The sequence below is a fragment of the Heptranchias perlo genome, chromosome 3 (genome assembly GCF_035084215.1).
Source record: "Heptranchias perlo isolate sHepPer1 chromosome 3, sHepPer1.hap1, whole genome shotgun sequence".
Lineage (NCBI taxonomy): Eukaryota > Metazoa > Chordata > Chondrichthyes > Hexanchiformes > Hexanchidae > Heptranchias > Heptranchias perlo.
Window position 1 is genome coordinate 95,897,180 of NC_090327.1, and position 22,920 is coordinate 95,920,099.

Consider the following 22,920-nt stretch of genomic DNA (forward strand, 5'->3'; position numbering starts at 1 on the left):
ATGTGACTCCAGACCCACAGCAATGTGGTTGATTCTTAATCGCCCTCAGAAATGGCTTACTAAGCCACTCAGTTGTACAATCTCGCTACAGAAAGTCACAATAAGAATAAAACCAGACGGACCACCCAGCATAGAACCATTAGGCAACGGACATGACAAAGGCAAACCAAGCCCAGTCGACCCTGCAAAGTCCTCCTCACTAACATCTGAAGACTTCCCTCAGGAACCTAGGATGCATCCCACCTGGACCGGGTGACTTATCTACTGCCAAACTTTTAAGGACCTTCACTTTATCTACTTTTATCCTATCCAATTCCTCTACTATCTCCTCCTTCACTGTGATATTGGCAGCATCCTCTTATTTAGTGAAGACAGATGCAAAATACTAGTTTGGTACCTCAGCCATGCCCTCTGCCTCCACAAGTAGATCTCCTTTTTGGACCCTTGTCGGCCCCACCCTTCCCTTGACTAAGGTCCGTGATAGGGTGGAGAGCAGGAGTGAGTAAGTGATAAAAGTGATGATGGTGCAAGGCAAAATGGGGTGATAATGGGACACTTATAGGAACATAGGAACAGGAGTAGGCCATTCAGCCCCTCGTGTCTGCTCTGCCATTTGATAAGATCATGGCTGATCTGTGATCTAGCTCCATATACCTGCCTTTGGCCCATATCCCTTAATACCTTTGGTTGCCAAAAAGCTATCCATCTCACATTTAAAATTAGCAATTGAGCTAGTATCAATTGCCGTTTGCGGAAGAGAGTTCCAAACTTCTACCACCCTTTGTGTGCAGAAATGTTTTCCAATCTCACTCCTGAAAGGTCTGGCTCTAATTTTTAGACTGTGCCCCCTACTCCTAGAATCCCCAACCAGCGGAAATAGTTTCTCTCTATCCACCCTATCTGTTCCCCTTAATATCTTATAAACTTCGATCAGATCACCCCATAACCTTCGAAACTCTGGAGAATACAACCCCAATTTGTGTAATCTCTTCTCGTAACTTAATCCTTGAAGTCCGGGTATCATTCTAGTAAACCTACGCTGCACTCCCTCCAAGGCCAATATGTCCTTCCGAAGGTGCGGTGCCCAGAACTGCTCACAGTACTCCAGGTGCGGTCTAACCAGGGTTTTGTATAGCTGCAGCATAACTTCTGCCCCCTTGTACTCCAGTCCTCTAGATATAAAGACCAGCATTCCATTAGCCTTATTGATTATTCTCTGCACCTGTTCATGACACTTCAATGATCTATGTACCTGAACCCCCAAGTCCCTTTGGGCATCCACTGTTTTTAACTTTTTACCATTTAGAAAGTATCCTGTTCTATCCTTTTTTGATCCAAAGTGGATGACCTCACATTTGTCTACATTGAATTCCATTTGCCACAGTTTTGCCCATTCACCTAATCTATCAATATCGCTTTGTAATTTTATGTTTTCATCTACACTGCTTACAATGCCACCAATCTTTGTGTTATCGGCAAACTTAGATATGAGACTTTCTATGCCTTCATCTAAGTCGTTAATAAATATTGTGAATAATTGAGGCCCCAAGACACATTCCTGTGGGACTCCAGTAGTCACATCCTGCCAATGTGAGTACTTACCCATTATCCCTATTCTCTGTCGCCTTTCGCTCAGCCAATTTCCTAACCAAGTCCGTACTTTTCCCTCGATTCCATGGGCTTCTAACTTAGCTAACAGTCTCTTATGTGGGACCTTATCAAATGCCTTCTGGAAGTCCATATAAATAACATCCATTGACATTCCCCTGTCCACTACTTTAGTCACCTCTTCAAAAAATTCAATCAGGTTTGTCAGACACGACCTACCTTTCACAAATCCATGCTGGCTCTCCCTGATTAACTGAAAATTCTCGAGGTGTTCAGTCACCCTATCCTTAATTGTAGGCTCCAGCAATTTCCCCACAACAGATGTTAGACTAACTGGTCTATAATTCTCCGGTTTCCCTCTCTCTCCTTTCTTAAAAAGCGGAGTGACATGTGCAATTTTCCAATCTAGAAACAATTTAGAAACAAAAGATGGGTCCAAAGGAGTTATAAATGGTTACAGCAGAATAGCAGAGGGCGAGGGTACGGTAGCATAGTGGTTATTTTACTGGACTAGTAATCCAGAGGCCTGGACTAATAATCCGGAGTCATGAGCCACGGCAGGTGGGGAATTTAAATTCAGTTAATTAAATAAAGTCTGGAATAAAAAAAAACTAGTATCAGTAATGGTGGCCATGAAACTACCAGATTGTCGTAAAAACCCATCTGGTTCACTAATGTCCTTCAGGGAAGGAAACCTGCCGTCCTTACTCGGTCTGGCCTATATGTGACTCCAGACCCACAGCAATGTGGTTGATTCTTAATCACCCTCTGAAATGGCCTAACAAGCCACTCAGTTGTACAATCTCGCCACAAAAAATCACAGTAAGAATAAAACCAGACGGACGACCCGGCATCGGACCACTAGGCACCGGACACGACAACGGCAAACCAAGCCCAGTTCGACCTTGCAAAGTCCTCCTCACTAAGGTCTGGGGGCTTGTGCCAAAATTGGGAGAGCTGTCCCACAGACTAGTCAAGCAACAGCCTGACATAGCCATACTCACTGCATCATACCTTTCAGCCAACATTCCAGATTCCTGTCCCACTGGCGGTACAGTGATATACAGTCACGAGTTAGTGGCCCTGGGAGTCCTCAACATTAACTCTGGACATCATGAAATCTCATGGCATCAGGTCAAACATGGGCAAGGAAATCTCCTGCTGATTACCACCTACCGCCCTCCCTCAACTGATGAATCAGTCCTCCTCCATGATGAGCACCACTTGGAGGAAGCACTGAGGGTAGCAAGGGCACAGAATGTACTCTGGGTGGGGGACTTCAATGTCCATCACCAAAAGTGGCTCAGTAGCACCACTACTGACTGAGCTGGCTGAGTCCTGAAGGACAAAGCTGCCAGACTCGGCCTACGGCAGGTGGTGAGTGAACCAACACGAGGGAAAAACTTACTTGACCTCGTCCTCACCAATCTACCTGTCGCAGATGCATCTGTCCATGACAATATTGGTAGGAATGACCACCGCACAGTCCTTGTGGTGACAAAGTCCTGTCTTCACACTGAGGACACCATCCAACGTCTTGTGTGGCATTACCACCGTGCTAAATGGGATAGATTCAGAACACATCTAGCAGCTCAAAATGGGGCATCCATGCGGCACTGTGGGTCATCAGCAGCAGCAGAATGATTGCCCTTGACATCAAGGCAGCATTTGACTGAGTGTGGCATCAAGGAGCCCTAGTAAAACTGAAGTCAATGGGAATCAGGGGGAAAACTCTCCAGTGGCTGGAGTCGTACCTAGCACAAAGGAAGATGGTAATGGTTGTTGGAGGCCTATCATCTCAGCCCCAAGACATTGCTGCAGGAGTTCCTCAGGGCAGTGTCGCATTCGCGCCAGACAAGAGCCAGGCAATGAACATCTCCAATAAGAGAGAGTCTAACCACCTCCCCTTGACAATCAACGGCATGACCATCACCGAACCCCCCACCATCAACATCCTGGGGGTCACCATTGACCAGAAACTTAACTGGACCAGCCACATAAATGCTGTGGCTACAAGACCAGGTCAGAGGCTGGGTATTCTGTGGCGAGTGACTCACCTCCTGACTCCCCAAAGCCTTTCCACCATCAACAAGGCACAAGTCAGGAGTGTGATGGAATACTCTCCACTTGACTGGATGAGTGCAGCTCCAACAACACTCAAGAAGCTCGACACCATCCAGGACAAAGCAGCCCGCTTGATTGGCACCCCATCCACCACCCCAAACATTCACTTCCTTCACCACCAGCGCACGGTGGCCGCAGTGTGTACCATCTACAGGATGCACTGCAGCAACTCGCCAAGGCTTCTTTGACAGCACCTCCCAAACCCATGACCTCTACCACCTAGAAGGACAAGGGCAGCAGGATAACACTACCTGCATGCTCCCCTCCAAGTCACACACCATCCTGACTTGGAAATATATCGCCGTTCCTTCATCGTCGCTGGGTCAAAATCCTGGAACTCCCTTCCTAACAGCACTGTGGGAGAACCGTCACCACACGGACTGCAGCGGTTCAAGAAGGCGGCTCACCACCACTTTCTCAAGGGCAATTAGGGATGGGCAATAAATTCTGGCCTCGCCAATGCGCCCACATCCCATGAACAAATAAAAAAAAATGTCTAATGTCCAATATATTGTCTTTTTAAAAACAAATTAAAAATTATATATTTTCCAATAACACGATCAAATTTACTCACTTTGTCTTTTATGTCCTCGTTAAAGATTTTACTTCAAACTCTCGGCCTGTCTCAAACACATAGGCTTTGAAAGGAGCATTTTTACCTCAACAGTTTGAGTGCCTTCAATCACATCATACACTGTGAGCATGTGCAGGTTACAGAATTTCCTAGCATGTAATCCGTGCATTAACAAGATTTAAAGGGTAGAACTGTGCGTCCCTTCATTCTGTGGGGATTTGAGTTTCTTTGCTTTGTCCAAAAGACTTTGAAAGAAATTGGAAATTCAATTTTCAAACCAAGTGATGACATTTATTTAATGCATTAACACTTTCGTTTTTTTGTTATGAACCCCTCACAGAGAACAGCTGCGAGAGGCAATACCTCTTGTCGTGGATTCTTTATTGATGGTTACAAAAGAAATCAAAGCCATTGTTTATTGAGAATAGATTTTTTTTAGCCAATCACTTCTTTATTTTGGTTCTATACATTCAATTAAAAAATTATCTTCTGCATCATATTTGAGGCTTGAGGAATTTTTAAAAAATAAGAACTTAGAAACTGTGTAAACAATGAACTTATGAGCGTTTTATGAAGTAATTTAGTTTGTTTCTGGATAATTATATTTCTTAAAGAATGTAGTCTGCAAACTAATAGTGCATTAACGGGTAATTTTCCACTTCTGTGCTCCTCATGTCGGGATCCCATATTGAGAAAATGTGTGCGGCTGTCATCTGTTATTTTAAGAAGCGGGAAAATCTCCCCTTTAATGTTTTAAGGCAGGAATATAAAGACAGTAACTGGCTGGCGATGGGCAAAAAGATAGGGGGATACTTCAGAGTGCAAATGGTTTGCAGATGGAAGCTTCAAGGTGGGAATGCAGTGGGGGTTTGGGCCTGGTTGTTCAAAAGGGGCCGAGGGCATTTTGGGTCCCACTCTTCTGACTCCCACCACCACCGCGCTCCCCCCACCCCCGCCCCCGCTCACAAAGTTGCTGAACCCTGCTGTCGCCCATTACTGCCAAAAGCCAGCAACCCCAATTAATGCCAGACTCTGGCCCCAAATATTCAGAAATCCCCTCCCCGTACACCTCCTGAACGCCCAGGATTGTTCGCCCCGGACTTCCTTCTCACGACCCCATCGCAGTGTCCACAAATTCCAGGCCGCAATCCCAAAACTCCCAGACCCGCGGACCTCCATCCTTAATGATCCCAGATCCCAAGACCCTTCTCCCAGTGTTCCATAAAACTTCCAATCCAGTGTTCCTGGAGACCCCATCCCAGTGCTGCCCGACCCCGGGTCTCCCACCCGTTCCTTCAAAATACTGATTTAATATGAGAAACTGTGAGCCTAGAGCCTTGCTAGACACTAGCATGAGTTGGAGATAGAGCAATAACATGCTAGCCCTGATTCTCAACCTGCAGTCACCACTGTGAGGCTGCAGAACTTGGCAAATATACCCTGTATATTGTCAGAGTGAGACACTTACTCGAATTATCTCCATGTCATTGTCAATATCATCAAAACCTGAACCTTCAGCATCGAGGGTATTCTGCAGGGTGAGAAAAGAGAAAAATAATAAAATCAAAAGCTAGTGACCTGACATCTGGACATGCCCAATATTTTCACAATCTACAGTTTTTAAATGTTTAATTTCTTTGCATGATAACACTGCCCTTTGACCTGATTTGCTTCATCACTCTATCCAATACGTCAATATGTATACATATTTAATCGGGAAGCATATCACAGTGCTGTCTGTGACCCCTGTTGATACAGGCTGAAAATTTTATACACTGACGTTGGCTCACGAGTGGTGACACCTTGCCTCTTACTGAAGCCTCCCACCTTGCTATACTTTCCACCTGCTCCTGCCCAAACCCCTGCGGTGGCGGTGTGGCCTTTATCACCAAGTCTTACCTCGGTATCTCCCTCCTCTTCTCTGGCACCTTCTCCTTCTTTGAACACCTCACCTTGTTCCACCCCTCGCGCCTCTCCTTTAAAATCTCTGCCGTCCCCCCAAGCCCCACTTTGAGTTTCTCACTGAGATATCCCCACTGCTTTCCTCTCTCATCCTTTGAAATGAGCAACTCCTCATCTTCAGTGATTTCAATCTCCATCTCAACTCACTTCGCCCCCCACTCCTCTGATTTCACTGTCCTCCTGTAACCTCTCCCTGCATTTAAACTCTCCTATCTATAACCACGGCCACCCCCTTGACCTTTCCATCTCCCGTGACCTCTTTAGTCCCATCGTCTCAATCACAGACAAGGCCATCTCCAACCACTTCCTTGTATCCCTCACCACCCACCTCCTCCGACCTACTCCCTAACCCAATTGCTTCTGCATCCACCACGGAATAAACTCTGCAAGTAATTTCCAATGGCACTTTCAAGCTCCCAACTGCCTAGCTTCTGGCCCTCCATTTGCAACAATTCTTCTGCAGCTGCCAATCTGCTCAACCACTCCCTTACCTCCACTTTTGATGCAATTGTTTCCAGTAAAACCTGTATTCTCTCCCACCCTGGTCGTTCTCACTGGTATGGCCCCTATCTTCGCTCCCTCAAGTCCAAGGGGCGCAGATGTAAGTGTATCTGGCACACAACTGGTTTAACCGTCCATCGCCAGACCTGGCTGGACCACATCAAACACTATCGGGTTCTGCTCTCCTCTGCCAAAACTACTCACTACACCAGGATCATCCTTGATAGCAAAGATAACCCCCGGGTTTCTTTTCTCCACTACCAATCGTCTCCTTGAACCCCTCTTCCCTGCCCTTTCCACCCTCACCTCCAGCAAAAGGTGCAAGGAGCTCACAAACTTCTTTGTCACTAAGATTGAGACCATCCACTCTGCCGCATCCCTCCCTTTCCCTAGCCCACCAAACCAAACCCCCCCAAGGCTCCCCTGCCTTAGTCCTGAACCCAAATCTTTATCTAATAACTCTCCATACTTCCCTCATGCCCACTCCAAGCTCATTTTGTCCATGAGATCCACCTCCTGCTCCCTTGACCCCATTCCCACTAAACTGCTGACCACCTAACTTCCCTTCCTGGTCTCAGTGCTAGGTGACATTGCAAATGGTTTCCTCTCCTCAGGCACGGCCCTCCTTCCTTTCAAAACTGTTGCCATCATCCTACTCCTCAAATATTCAACCCTCAACCCCACTGTCCTTGAAAACTACCGCCCCATTCCTCTCCAAAGTTCCTGAACGTGTTGTTGCCTCCCAAATTCACTTCCATCTTTCCCGCAACTTCCTGTTTGAATCTTTCCAATCAGGTTTCCGTCCTTGCCACTGTACTGAAACGGCCCTAATGTAAGTCACAATGATCCCCTCTGTAACTTTGCTCGTGATGCATTATCCCTCCTCGCCCTCTCTGTGGCCTTTGTCATAGTCGACCACATCACATTCCTCCAATGCCTTTCCTCCGTTGTCCAGTTCAGTGGGACTGCCCTTGCTTGGTTCCACTCATTCCTATCCAATTGTAGCCAGAGCATCTCTAGCGATGGCCTCTCTTCCCGACCCCACGCCCTGTTATGTGATCAAATTAACTGAAGGGCCTTTTTCATCTCAACCCATCCCATGAATTTACTGAATTGTTTAAGCCAAAAAAGGTTTAAAACTTTGAAGTGGCAGACATCAAACTTTTGACATATGTGGAAATTATGAAAGGTGCCAGATGATGAACCAAGGAGTAACTTTGAGTTAAATACCAGATGTAAGCTGGGAATTTCCTTGGACCTGCTCCTGCTCCACTGCCTTAACTTCGCAGGAAACCTTTATTTACGTGCGTAATGGGCTTTCCACTGCACTTCCGGTGGCGCAGCGGGAGCAGATTTGAGGAAATCCCCAGCCATATATTATAGATACATCCTGGGGTCAGTTAACCGACTGTGTGCTCCCAGAGTACGGCATTGTCCACTGGGAGCAAGTATTGGGAAATCATGCAGGCACAGGCCATGACTTTCCATTCATAATGGCTGGAAAATTATGGGCTGCATGTATTCAATTTCTGGGTTATGTGTTCCCAGAAGGCAAATCTCTGTGCAGGGAGCACACAGTCAGAAAATTTACCTGTCTATGTCTATCTTTTAACAAGTATAAGATGAATCTATAGACAAATAAACCCATTTGGACTCTAGTGAAGATCAATGTAATTAAACAAAGAATTAACTCATATTCACATACCATCTTATTAAGTCCTCAGGACATCGAAAAGCCATTTACAATCAAAGGATTACTGTTTACAGTGCAAGATACAACAAACAGCAAACGAATGGTGTTGGCTGAGGGAAGAATGTTGGCCAGGACACTCGGAAGAACTCCCTGCTCTTCTTCCAATAGTGCCCTGGGATCTTTTACATCCATTTGATGCCTCGGTTTAATATCTCACCTGAAAGAAGGTATTTCCGACATTGCAGTACTCCCTTAGGACTGCACTGAACTGCCAGCCTAGATTATGTGCTCAAGCCTGTCACTGGGGCTTGAACCCACAACCTTCTTACCCAGAAACGAGAGTCCTACCAACTGAGCCCAACCGACACTGAAAAGTACCGATAAGCTAATTTTCTTTTGAACAGAAGAGTCTTTTATTGTAGATTCTATGTGCACCATGAATATTTTTTTAGCAGATTTACATAAATAAACAACTACGTAGTAGAAGAAAAGGTTTGGTCAGAAAAATCAAGGCCCAAGCCGTTCATTAAATGTGTACTGATCTTTACTTACAAGCCTGTGTGGTGGACCAGGTAGACCAGGAGGACCAGGGGGGCCTGGTGAACCGGAAAGCCCAGGATTGCCCTGAGGGGAGAGAAAGATAGTAAGTAATCTACCACAACATAAAATACAGCAGTAGCTGAGAAAGCAAGGTAACACAAACTCAACAGGAGGGATTTCTGCTCAACAGCTCACTACTAGCACAGTATCTTTCCATCTGGAATCCTTACTGCATTTAACTTCTCATGCACATAAACATTTCTCTGAACTAATGCGTGGTTAGGAAACCAGCTGCTCAGACTGTAACTGCTTTTAATTAGGATTAAAGTATGTTTTTGTCCCTTTGTGAAATAGCATTCGTTGTAAATTTAAGTCCATTTTCTCTGTATGGTATTATTCATGCGAGGAACCTTTAAACTGAAGTAGAGGTTTTATATAATGCATCTTTGCTCTAAGTATATCGTACGACTGTTGATGGAGATGGCGTCTAAACATAGCTGGGGAGGGAGGTGCGATATTTTGTCCAACAATGGGTGAAAAATCAAATCATAAGTGTGGGCCATTGTAAGGAAAGGGTTAATCAGGTTGTCCTGAAGTCTGCTAATGTTACAATGCTTTTGATTTTTCTTTATACTGTAGTAATGTTAACCTTTAGCCTCTGCCTGTTAAGCAGGGAAGTTTAAGTCAATTTAAAGTAACACTGGGCTAATGATCCAGGGCTGACCTTAAAGCAATGGTCAGTTTAGTCATTTACGTAGAATTACATAGAATGTACAGCACAGAAACAGGCCATTTGGCCCAAATGGTCCATGCCAGTGTTTACACTCCACACAAGCCTCCTCCCACCACTCTTCATCTAACCTTACCAGGATACCCTTCCAATACTTTCTCCCTCATGTGTTTTTCTAGCTTCCCCTTAAATGCACCTATGCTATTGGCCTCAATTTCAGTAAACCTAATTAAAAGAAATGCTGGTGAATACTGTTTTATATATTTCAAAGAACTTTAACAAGTACAGGAAAAACAGTTAGTTCTGCAAAAGGAAGTGATCTGAGAACACATCATTCTTTTTAATTGGTGTTTCTATAGAAGCAGGAGATTGGTGTAGAAAGGCATTGAATCAAAGACAGACTTAAAACTAAAAGTTTAACTTGGTGGAATAGCAATTATATGTAACAAGAGTGAAACTATCAATTAAATAACTTAAGTGCCGGTCTACGGAAAAAGAACTTGTTAAAACTAAAGTTATTGATAAGGGATAAGTCAATTAAATTCTCCTTATATGGAGTGTAATTTAACTGTTACATAATTATGTAATGCACAAACATGTGGATTGTCACATGGAAGGAGTAAGAGAAACTTATAAAAACTAGGTGTTTGTAATAAGTAGTTGGATTCGTAAAGGCCTCAGATACTGAGCTCAGAACTGTAACACGTTTGAATCCCCAACTAAAGCATCATTAGGTCTGGTTGTATTAACCTTTTAAGTATATATTTAACCACTATTACATGTACTGTATACTTAATAACAGTGTGATACCCGATATTTAATGTATAAAAACCTTATTGATTTGTAAATAAGAACACCTACCCTCTAACACCATGTCAGTTATTAGACTCCTGGGGCTTAATTGGCTGAGCAGAACTGGCCTTTGGGATCAGTTTCCCAGCCAATCAGAGCCAAAATGAACAATGGGCTCTCTTGGATTCGCAGAGGCAAAAGGGCCCAACCCACAGGGTCACTCGGCAGTGATAGTGCAACAGTAATAAGGCCTGAACCTCCAATCTGTGCTCTCTTTTAGTGAGGCTCCATGTCTGGAGTGGGGCCTTGTTGAATTTAACCTAAATTCAGAAAAATAGCTAAAATATTCAATGAGTTATATATTGGTTAGAAAAACTGTAAAGTTAAATTAATAATAAGAGGACAGGGACAAAGAGAAGGAATGGGGGGTAAAAGGAGAGCAGGAGAAAATTGTTGAAATGAATGCTTTAAATTGTTCTGCGTTTATTCTAATTGTAACAGGTTAATATTACAGCAGCAGCCTACTTGTGTTATTACAATAACTTTATCACTGTCATGTCCTAGCTTGTGAGCTGAAAATTTTAATAATTGTCCAGAACAGGCATGCCAATTCACCACAGCTGTTGGCAGCTTAAGGGTTAATGCAGGATTTTTACTATTTGATATGTGTTCAGCAGCAGAAAACCAGGGAAGAGCATTGGGTTTGACATAGTGGATGGTTTAATTTGATCAAGCCACTTCATAGTCATTGTTACTCTGAATTTTTCTCTTTTGTTCCTTCTAAGATTGAAATACACCACATTATACACTCTGCATCCTCACAGTAGTGTAGTGGTTATGTTCCTGGACAAGTAATCCAGAGGCCTTGACTAACAATCCAAAGAACAGAGTTCAAATTCCACCATAGCAACTTGAGAATTTGAATTCACTTTCACTTTGCTGGTTTCACTCAGCAGTGGCCATGAAGCTGTTGTAAAAATCACTGGTTCACTAATATCCTTTAGGGAAGGAAATCTGCCGTCCTTACCCAGTCTGGCGCTTAACAACGTCATTGACTCTTAAGTGCCCTCCGAAGTGGCCTAGCAAGTCACTCAGTTGTATCAAACTGCTACCAGTGGTTCAAGAAGCAGGCCCATCACCGCTTGCTCAGGGCAACTAGGGATGGGCAATAAATGCTGGCCTTGCCAGCGCTGTCCACAACCCCAGAATGAATCTTTATAAAATTTCCCGCTCTTATCCTAGGACCTCAAAACTGTGGAACTTTTTAACTCCATCAGCCTTTCCTTCCTTCCACAACATGCAGGTTTTCAAAACCCCACTGGCATCACTACTTCCAGGTTTATCCTTTCTTCTCTTTTATCCTCCTCCTCTTTAGTCTTGTCCTGCCCAAGTACCTTGGTCCTTCATTGAGATTTGCAACAAAAGGAAGCCCTGTACATACCTTCTCTCCTTTGAGGCCTGAATCGCCTTTCGTTCCTTTAAATCCCTGAGATCCTTGTTTACCCTGAAATTAAATTAAAAAAAACACGTATTTAAAAAACACATACTTATTTTCTTTATATTAGTAAACAAAATCATTGAAGTGGAATTCAAAAAAGGACCCCTATGACTTGACCAAAATCCAAAATGCTCATTATAAAGATGTATATACATATCACTCCACGATACTGGGAGAATTGCAAGCATCACTCTTTCAGGTGTCACAGTTTTAACAGAAATCTACAAAGAACCAGTCACTGTCTCTGCTATAATCCTCATTCTTACTATGAGTAAATCAGGAAATGTCGTGATTTTTGCTTTCTGCGGGCTTAAGCCCATGGTTTCACATTTGATAGATGCTGAACTTTGGTTGTGAGGTCAAGGGAGAACAAAGGAGTTTGGGTTTCATTCTGCATAGATGGTGATAAATTGAACCCTGATAATATGTTAGAGATTGTCGCAAACTCTTGAATGAAGGGGTACGGGCTCAAACTTGGACAAGGGAAAGTGCACAGACAGTTTAGCTTTAACGGCTTTACACAGTGGGTGATGAACATGAGGGATGGGACTGTCCTGGGAGGTAGACAGTGTGGAAAAATTAAGGGAGAATTGGATAGATGTTTGAGGGAGTAGGTGATTGAGGGGCATTAGTTTTTGGGACTGGCCAGACAGTCTGGAGTGTGTTTTCCAGCCCGGACTCTTCTTTTACATTCCTATGGATGTCAGTGTTGGAAATGGAACAATTTTCTACTTTTGTCATCCAGTGTCAGCATCAGACATTTCCAGGTCAGGTGTAGCATGTGTCCCACTCCATCTCACAAGGACACTATTTACTTCAGCTATCTCCTTTGAGTCTCTGAATGATACTACCAACTTACCGCCAATTAATGATGAATTATGGGCACCGGCGGGGGCTGTGGGTAATGCTTGCCAAACTTATTGCACCATCGCAGCCGTCAAAGAGAGGAGAATTCCAATCCATCAGTCTCTGCTGGAATTGCAGCCAGCTCCCAGAGGTGAAAGGGCCTTGTGCTAACCCACTGTTCAAACCCATTCTCTCATTTTTCACAATCAAAGTTTCTCATCGTACCATTGTTTACAAATCTGGTCAGCTTTGATTCGGTAATACATATTCCTCCAAATCGTAGGGTGAGAATTAGCATCTCAAAACTAGAGATAATTGCAAGGTAGGAATTGTATGCATAGCTGACCTCGCCATGTCTCGATGGTTGTGTTCTGTCACAAATAGGACAGATCCACAGCCTGTAAACACCACGATATCTGAGTCAGTAATGCAGGTTTCCATACAAATGAAAATGCAGCCAATAATAGCACCTGACCTTGCTCTAAGAGTGGGTGGGTAGACATTTAAGATGAATGCTCAAGTGGGAGGCAGGTTGAGGTTGCCAAGGCAATTTAATTTCTATTTGGACCAGTTTCTCTGTAAAATCATAGAATGAGGACAAATGGAGGCCATTCAGCTTAACATGATTGTACCAGCTCTCAGAGAGCAATTCATTTAGTCCCATTCTCCTGCGCTTTTAAAATTTTTCTTTTTCAAATATAAATCCACTTCCCTTTTAAAATCTATTACGGATTCTGCTTTCATTACTGTTTCTGGCAAGGCATTCTGAGCTATATTTTAACTTTTATAGTTGGACGGAAAACCGGTGGTAGTGAATTGGCCGCCCGTTACAGATCCCGATCGATTTTGCTTTCCGTTGACTTCAATGGAAATATAAAAATAAAATTCTCCTAACTTCTCCCTTTGCTCTTTTAGTGATGATATAAAAGGTAAGTGGTTTAACAGTTAACATACGCATGCTCAATGTGATCTCCTGGACTGGTTTCGATCGCCTGAGGGGGTCGGAGAGAAATTTTATTCCCTTATTCCCTGGGTTTTCCTGTTTTTTGCCTCTCCCAGGATATTGCATAGTTGTAAGGGGTTGGTGGGGGCGGTTGGAAGTGTCTGGTCATGATGCTCCAGGCATCATGGGTATGGGGCAGGCTTGATGGACCAGCTGGTCTTTGACTGCCCATCATTTTTGTGCATTCGTATTAAACTTATACCTTTTAGTTACTGACTCAATGACCAGTGGAGATCGTTTTTCTCCATTTACTTTATCAAAAACCCACAGAATTTTGGACACCTTTATCAGATCTCCTCTCAACCTTCTTTGTTCTAATGAGGAGAGCCCCATTTTCTCTCGTCTCTCCTCATAACTAAAGCCTCCCATCCCTGGTATCATCATAGTGAATCTCTTCTGTACCCTCTCTATGACCTTAACATCCTTCCTAAAACGGGGTGCCCAAAACAGTGTAAACATTCCCAGCTTCCTTGGTCCCTCCATGTAGCTCTGGTGCCTAATCCCCAGCATTAGTTCAGTTTCCTTCCTCTATTCTCTCTTCAAAAGTCAGGATGTTCCCACTGTAGTATGTTGATTAGAATTAAACACAGTTCTACAGGTGGGACCAAGCCCCACTCTATACAAGCTCACTATCACCCCTGGCACTTACGTTCTATCCCTTTATCAATACACCCCAAGATCCTCTTTATCTCCCTTACTGCTGTCACACACTGCGCTGATGGTTTCAATGACATATCCACCAGTATCCCAGATGCCTCCCCTATGTTGTGTCCTCCTTTTATTCCCTTTCCCAAGTTTCATCACCACCCATCAAACAATATCTGCCGATTATTAGCCCAATCCCTTAATCTATTCAGATCTCCTGCTTTGGTTCATTTGTCCCATGTTGTTTCCAGCTCCCTCTTGCCAATCATTAGAATTTATAGACCATTTCAATCCCTACCTCCACTACCAAACCATTATGTAACCAATAATGAGTCCAATGCTAATCCCTGGGGCACCTACTAATCACCTCCCTCCATTCTCAAGCAGCACCATGTACAACAACGTTTTGCTTGCTCTGATTCATTTTCTGAACCACTCCGCGTTCCCCCCCACACCCATTCCACGACCTTGTGGAGGACTCTCCGATCCGTCACTGTGTGAAAAGCTCTGCTAAAATCTTAAGTATAAGGAGAAATGTTTAACTTCGGCTTAAAACGGGCTTGAGTTCGGCGGTGAGTCTGCGGGGCCCGCTCAAAAGCCACCATCAGGAGGCCTGAACCGTTTTTAAGTTTCAGGCCTCATTTCAATTCAACTGGTGAGCTGTGGGAGCCAAATGGATGTTCTGCTGCAGCTAGCCGGTAAGGCCAAAAACTGGCGGGCTGCTGCATGGAGCTGGTCGGCAAGTCGCGACTGTTGGGAGGGGGAGCCGATCCCAGGTTGGCGGGGGGAGGGGGAGAGCCGCTGTAGTTTTGTGGAGTCTGGAGCGGCACTCCTGCTCCATAAAAATTCCCCTCCCTCCAAATATTTCCTAGGCTGTTTTTGGAGCGGCTGCCAGCAGTCCTTTAAAGACCACTGGTTAAGCTGCTCATGCCTGGCACAACTGGGCCTAGTGGGCAGGGCACACGCTTCACCCATACGTACATGAAAATAGCAACCGGGGTCCTATAGATAGCGTAGGACCCCAATGTGCAGGGCGGGAGTGCTGGGCGCCCATTTAAAGGCCCGCCTAAAAATTGAATCAGGCGGACTTTGGGTATCAAAAGGGCGTCCACCTGATGTTCATCCTTTGGTCGCCCACTTTTTAGGCAAGAAATGGTTACAAATCACCCCCATAATGTCTTCTGAGTTTTCCTAATCCACGAGCTTCGTTATCGCTTTGAAGAAAACCGAATCCCTCAATATGTGCCTCAGTCACATGAAGCTCTGTTAAGGAGCATCAAAATCATAAAATTTATCCTTTATTGTTGTGCACTATTGTATTTTGTCCCAGCTAACCACCCTCTGTACAATGACCAACATAAATGAAACACTTACAGGTAATCCATCTTTTCCAGGGACACCCTGTAATGAAAAAGTACAGTTAGAAAAGGGTGCTAAAATAAATGATCAATCCCATTAAAAGGACACAAAATGTTTCTGTTAGGCCAGTGACACAGTGGTTAAACCCTTTGCCTCACAGGTTTTGATCAAAGTTCGAATTTCAGCCGAGATTAGACTGAACATCGTGCCCTGTTAATGCTTAGGTAGCAAATTGCTGGGGAGTTTCATTCCGGCTCGCTAATGTTTGAGTTGACCACTCAAGAGCTCATCCCCTATCAGTTGGACAACATCCTCGCTGGCAGCCACAAGCCCCATGGTGACTAAAGTAGCATTTGAAACGTTGGCTTGACAAGCATTAGAGTACATTCGGACCACAGAGATATCTTTTTTTGTCGATGGTTAGTTAAACTGTTAGTGGAGCAAGCAACACAGCTGCATTCAAATCTACTGTTAATTTACTTACTGTTTTACCATCTTTTCCTGGCGGTCCTGGTAGGCCTACTGGCCCTCGTGGGCCAGGTTCTGCAGGATTAACTTCTCTCACTGCGGACGGGCCGGGGGGTCCAGGGAATCCTGGTTCGCCTTTGTCGCCCTTGAGTCCAGGCCACCCCAGTCCACCTTCACCCTACAAATAAATCAACAAAAACCACAGAAATAGTCTTTAAATGGAACGATATCCTAAGTAACTTAAGATAGACCACGGGTTAAAGGATCCACTGTCCTGAAACAGCAGCAAATATACTTTAAAGTTTGATAGATCAGTAGATTTACCACATTGTAATGTTCAGTATCTTAGAATCATAGAACTATAGAACGTGACAGCACAGAAACAGGCCATTTAGCCCAGGGAACGTGTACCAATGTTTTTCTCCACCTAGTCTTCCCACTCTCCTGCTTGCTCCTCATACCTGTTACTACTTGTCTTTTTCCAGCTTCTAATTCCCTTTTAAATGAACTTTTGGACTCAATAATATTTTGCCGGAGAGAATTCCACATTCTAGCCACTCTCTGTGAAAGAAAAGTTGTTTGAAATCCCTTTTAATTCTTTTTGTGATTATCTTACATTTGTGCCCCCTTATTACCAGCTCGTTGACCAACAGAAACAATCAATCACTATCAGTGATGAATTTTTGACTTATAATTTTTATTGCTAGAAACAGCATGTAAGGGGTTAGCACCAAACACCAAGTATTTTTCAAGAGAAAAACCTCCCTGAACCTCTCCGCCTCTCTATCTCTCTCCCCTCCTTTAAGACGCTCCTTAAAACCTACCTCTTTGACCAAGCTTTTGGTCCCCTGTCCTAATATCGCTTTACATGGCTCGGTGTCAAATTTTGTTTGATAATTGCTCCTGCAAAGCACCTAGGGACTTTTTACTTAAAGGCGCTATATAAATGCAGGTTGTTGTTGTTGTTGGAGGAGGTTACAGAGATAGGAAAGAGGGAGGCCCTGAAGGGATTTAAACACAAGGATGAGAAATTTAAATTTATGGGGTCGATGGACCAGGTGCCAATGTAGATCAGCGAGCACAGTGTGATGGGTGAATTGGACTTGGTGCGAGTTAGGATATGGACTGCAGAGTTTTCAATGAGCTTAAGTTTATGGCGGGTGGAACATTGGAAGCCGACCAGGATAGCATTGGAATAGTCAAGTCTAGAGGCAACAAGAGCATGGATGAGGGTTTCTGCAACAGATAGGCTGAGGTAGGGGTGGAGACGGGCAACGTTACAGAATTGGAAGGAGGCGGTCTTTGTGATGGAGAGCATATGGGTTCAGAAGCTCAGCTCAGGATCAAATAGGACCCCGAGATTGTGAATCGTGTAGTTCAGCCTAAGACAGGGGCCAGTGAGGGAAATGGAATCGGTGGCAAAGAGACCGAGTTTGTGCTGGGGGCCTAAGACAATGGCTACAGTCTTCCCATGTTTAACTGGAGGAAATTGGGGCTCATTCAAGACTGGATGTCTGAGAAGGGTTGAGAGAGGTGATGGAGAGGTAGAGTTGTGTGTCATCAATGCACATGTGGAAGCTGGCCCCATGTCTGTAGATGATATCGCCGAGGGCAACCATGTAGATGAGGAGGAGGTGGAGCCAAGAAATGATCCTTGGGGACTCCAGAGGTAATAGTGTGGGGATGGGAAGAGAAGCCATTGCTGGAGAAATGAATGCTCCTTACGTGTAAATGGACTGGCAGCTTTCAGTGTGTTTCAAACAACACATTTAAGTCCATGAGGACTTATTAATGATGATCCCACACTCCCAGTGGGAAGTTGCACTGGCAGGGTCGGAGAATCAGTGCACGGAATCGCCCCTATGAAATTTTCATAGAACTTCCAGGACATTTATTCCTAAAGTAACACCGTGTAGACACTGTAGGGCTTCCGTTTGCTCAATATGGAGTGAACTCTTTCTCTATGGGGTGTACCCCACTTACCCAAGTCCAGACGGTCTGAGGCACAGAATGACCAAGGCTTAGGAACCCCCAAGTATGTGTACGGATACTATTGGAATTCAATCAGCTAAAACCACAAAGCGTGCCAGCATAAAACACGATAAGCTTCCCGCTGATTGTCCAAACAGAGCCACTCCACCTCTTAGGCTATTGGTTAAGCAGGAGCTGAATGGAAAGAATCCCAGCTCCCATTGGCAGGATGCTGCTTCGGGTTCTGTAAGTGGCCCAGGTGGATGATTGATTATCAACGATGCCAGGGAGTGCCATGGGCCTGCCTAGCTCAGGTACCTGGTCACCCCAAGTATGCCACGGAGACCTGACTTGGTTTCGAACCGCCATCACCAGACATGTCATCATGGAGGCACCTTGATCCCAAACAGACTCTGCCCATCTTGTCCCCAAGGAGAATGATCACTAATTGGTCAACAGGCAACTGACAAGTGTGGGTTTAGGCCTCACTTATGGACAGTACGGACTGGGGTACTGGTACCAGCACGGTGTTTGATTATGTTACATGACACAATGGGCTGGATTTTCCTCAGTGATCTCGCCCCGCACTCCATTTCTCGCCCTACCTCCACATCCACCTGTTACCCTTCCCCAGCCATGGCATGTAAATGTGGGCAGGGTTGGCACCCGGCTTCCTGGCCCATTTCCTTCTCATCTGACCCTCTTACCATCGCTCCCCAAGGGCCGCCTGGTGAAAGGTGGTGGTAGGCCTGGGGTAGCAGTGGTAAGGTTCCCAGAGGGAGAGGGCCTAGAGGTCTCTTCTCGCTCCAATTCGGCCCCATACACTTAATGTTAGTAGCCCTTAGTCTCGACCGAGGCCTACAAAGCCAGGCACTTTCTTCCTTATCGGGGCTCTTCTGTCCCTATAACGTCCCTTGCTGTCCCTTCAGGTGCTTTGGCATTGCTGCTGCAGCATGACAAGCGTGGGTTTGAGGCCTCTCTAATGGACAGTAAGTACTGGGTATTACTTCCCATTTACGCCCACTATGAGTTTGGGCCTAATTTGACATTGGCAAAATGGGTGCCACATTGGACATGATTTCGGGTGCAACTTCCAGGCTGCGCCCACGAAGAAAACTCCAGGCCTTAAATCTGCTAGATACTGGATCACCGACTGGCCTGTGGGCCCCACGCAATTGTATGGACCCAACAACGGCCCTGGGGCAGGCTTCGGGCGGTCAGCAGGAAGAGCGCTTGTGGCACTTGCCCGAGATGCCTTAGCCATTTTGAGGGCCGGGCCTCACTTCATTACTGATGGTGAGCTGCGAACACTGTTCAGGCACTCACGGGCGAGTTGCTGGTGGGGGGGTGGTGGCGGTAAATCCACTGGCTCTGACACTGCATCAAGCCAGAATTTTATCCTCTGGCGGGAGGAGGAGGCAATCAGGGGGAGTGGGGGTGTGGACCGGCTGGCAGTGGGGCCCCTCATGGCCCCCAAAAAAATCTACCCCCCACTCCCCCCCGCCCGTCCCCAAACATGCCTTTTCCTAAGTGGTCTACGGCGGTCCCTCCATGGCCTGCTGGTTAGGCCGCTCAATGCCTGGTATCAATGGACGGAGTGTACATGGTGCATGCTCTGCCCACCGACACCTCAAAATTGTATTGGGGGCCCACGTCCGTCATAGGACCCCCAATTAGCATATTACAAATGGGTTTCCGCCCTGAAACCGACAGGCACCTAGGCTGCCCCATGCGGAGGCCCCAGGTGAACCTGAACAGGGCAGTAAGTGAACTGCCACGATTCCCGGGTACCAGCTGAGTGGAGAGTGTGAAAATCGGGATCACAGTGTCACAAGAGAAAGCCAAGCTATCAACAACAACAACATGTATTTAGATAGCGCCTCTAATGTAGTAAAACATCCCAAAGCGCTTCACAGGAGCGTAATCAGACTAAAAAATTGACACGGAGCCAAAGGAGGAGACATTAGGACAGGTGACCAAAAGCTTGGTTAAAAGGGTAGTTTGCAAGGAGAGCGAGGTGGAGAGGTGGAGAGGTTTAGGAAGGGAATTCCAGAACTTTGGGCCTAGGCAGCTGAATGCTGGGATGAACAAGTCGGGGCTGCACAATAGGGCAGAGTTGGAGGAACGCAGAGTTCTCGGAGGGTTGTAGGAGCGTCAAAAATTACACCCGTCTGACCTGCATGATCACACTAATAAACCCAAGGACAACGTATGACAATACCAGTAATAAGGAAAACACCAACGACAGCAGCTAAAATCAGGGAATGGGAGCTATATTGGTACAAATACACAACCACTACCCTTAGCTATGAGTGTCATCCTTTTCTAGCCATCTGGAAAGAATAGAAATCTTGGAATTGGACCTTTGCCCCATGAACTTGTGGGGAATCTCTCTGTTGCTCACTCTGTGCATGAAATTGACAATTCACTTCTGACCTTGGCCAAACCCAAGCAGTAAAAGCCATTGCTTCCACTCTAAAATTTAGAACAGAGATTTTCGGCAGAAAATCTTTAGTTTCCCAAAAGCAGCTGTTCTCAATCGCGTGCCTGTTTTTCACATCTGCTGTGCAGAGTGGTACTGATTCCCTGCTCAAAGTTCACACGATGCTTACCAACGTCATAGCTTCCAACAGTCCAGCTTACCCAGGAGCCCTGATCTGCCCGCTTTGAGGTCAGCTGCGATTCTCTCTGGGGAAATCTAAAATTCACTGCAACCTAAAAGCTTAACTGGCTCACCACCACCTTCTCAAGGGCAATTAAGGATGGGCAATAAATGCTGGCCTCGCCAGCGACGCCCACATCCCATGAACAAATAAAAAAATGCTCCGTCCATTGACACCTCAAAATTGTATTGGGGGCCCACGTCCGTCATAGGACCCCCAATTAGCATATTACAAACGGGTTTCCAATCAACTCTCAGTATGGAGAGAGGACACAGAGGTAAAGCACTGAAAAGTTGTTCAACTGAAAAGGCTGGGAATATACAGTCAGCCCCGAGCAAGCATAAGAACATAAGAAATAGGAGCAGGAGTAGGCCAATCGGCCCCTCGAGCCTGCTCCGCCATTCAATAAGATCATGGCTGATCTGGTCCTAACCTCAAATCTAAAATCATGTCCAATTTCCTGCCCGCTCCCTGTAACCCCTAATTCCCTTTACTTCTAGGAAACTGTCTATTTCTGTTTTAAATTAATTTAATGATGTAGCTTCCACAGCTTCCTGGGGCAGCAAATTCCACAGACCCACCACCCTCTGAGTGAAGAAGTTTCTCCTCATCTCAGTTTTGAAAGAGCAGCCCCTTATCCTAAGATTATGCCCCCTAGTTCTAGTCTCACCCATCCTTGGGAACATCCTTACCGCATCCACCCGATCAAGCCCCTTCACAATCTTATATGTTTCAATGAGATCGCCTCTCATTCTTCTGAACTCCAATGAGTAGAGTCCCAATCTACTCAACCTCTCCTCATATGTCCGCCCCGCAGATATTAAATGTTGCTGTTCATGCCTGATAGCCAGGGTTGGCAGTTGGTGTCAGCCTTGGCTCAGTGCGAGCACTCTCACCTCTGTGGCAGAAGGTCATGGGCTTAAGCCTCACTCCAAATACTTGACCACATAATCTCGGCTGACACTTGAAGGCATTACTGAGAGAGTGCTGCACTGTTGAAGGTGCTGTCTTTCAAATGAGGTGTTAAACCGCGGCCCTGTCTGCCCTCTCAGGCGGAAGTAAAAGATCCCATGGCATCATTCGAAGGAGATATGGGGAGTTCTCCCCAGTATCCTGGCCAAGAATTATCCCTCAACTAATGTCAGTTAAAATATTGCTGTTCATTATCAATATTAATTGGGCACATCCCAATGCTGTTTGTAGGAGTTTGCTGTATGCAAATTGGCTGCTGCATTTCCTACATTACGACAGTGACTACATGTCATAAAAGTACTTAACTGGCTGTAAAGCGCTTTGGGATGTCCTGAGGTTATGAAAAGTGCTATATGAATGCAAGTTTTTCCTTTTTACGGTCTCACGGCATCCATTTTTCTGTAGCCAGTTACCCTCCTTCAATAAAACTTATTCTGTTGCCTGTGACTTTGTTTTCTCTCTCACCAATTTTCTCCATCAAATCTTTCCCCTACGTCCAGCGTCTGAAGTCGTTGCTGGGATATGGCTGCTCGACCGCCAATCAGCATCTGCTATTCATTGTCCAAGTGACTATTATTCACAGGGGAGCCTTAAGGTGAGCGTTGGCAGTTTATTCCGCCACAGGGGAACATCACGGCTGAGCCCAGTCCTGTCCTCAGCTAACGCCCGTACACACGCACTTCCACCAGGGGTCACTCGCATGGCCGGAGGCAAGCACACGCTATTCATGTCATGCCATACTGTTTTATTCTGCAGCGGTTACTATAGCAGGGTTGTCCGAGCTACAGCCTGCTTGGGCCCACTTCTATTGCCCTGCTGCAGCACCTGACAGTGGAAGGTGAAGTAATCTACATGAATCTGCCCCTCATTAAATTCATACTGGGTGCAATTAAAGCAGAGGATTCCATTGTACCTGACTGCAGATTATTGTTAATGCTGCCAGGCAGAATTTCTGAGTCCTCGCCCCCTGA

General features: G+C 45.4%; 1 protein-coding gene across 3 annotated transcripts in view; it reads right to left on the reverse strand.

Annotated features, from left to right (window-relative positions):
* Positions 1-22,920, reverse strand: part of LOC137317881 (collagen alpha-1(XV) chain-like) — a 278,899-nt gene that overhangs the window by 113,772 nt on the left and 142,207 nt on the right. For all 3 annotated transcript variants that reach the window (XM_067980899.1, XM_067980902.1, XM_067980893.1), the window contains exons 9-13: positions 16,360-16,521; positions 15,891-15,917; positions 11,966-12,028; positions 9,015-9,086; positions 5,775-5,837 (exon numbers count right to left, since the gene is read on the reverse strand). In XM_067980899.1, the coding sequence (XP_067837000.1) occupies positions 5,775-5,837; positions 9,015-9,086; positions 11,966-12,028; positions 15,891-15,917; positions 16,360-16,521 (387 nt within the window). The remainder of the gene's footprint in view (positions 1-5,774; positions 5,838-9,014; positions 9,087-11,965; positions 12,029-15,890; positions 15,918-16,359; positions 16,522-22,920) is intronic.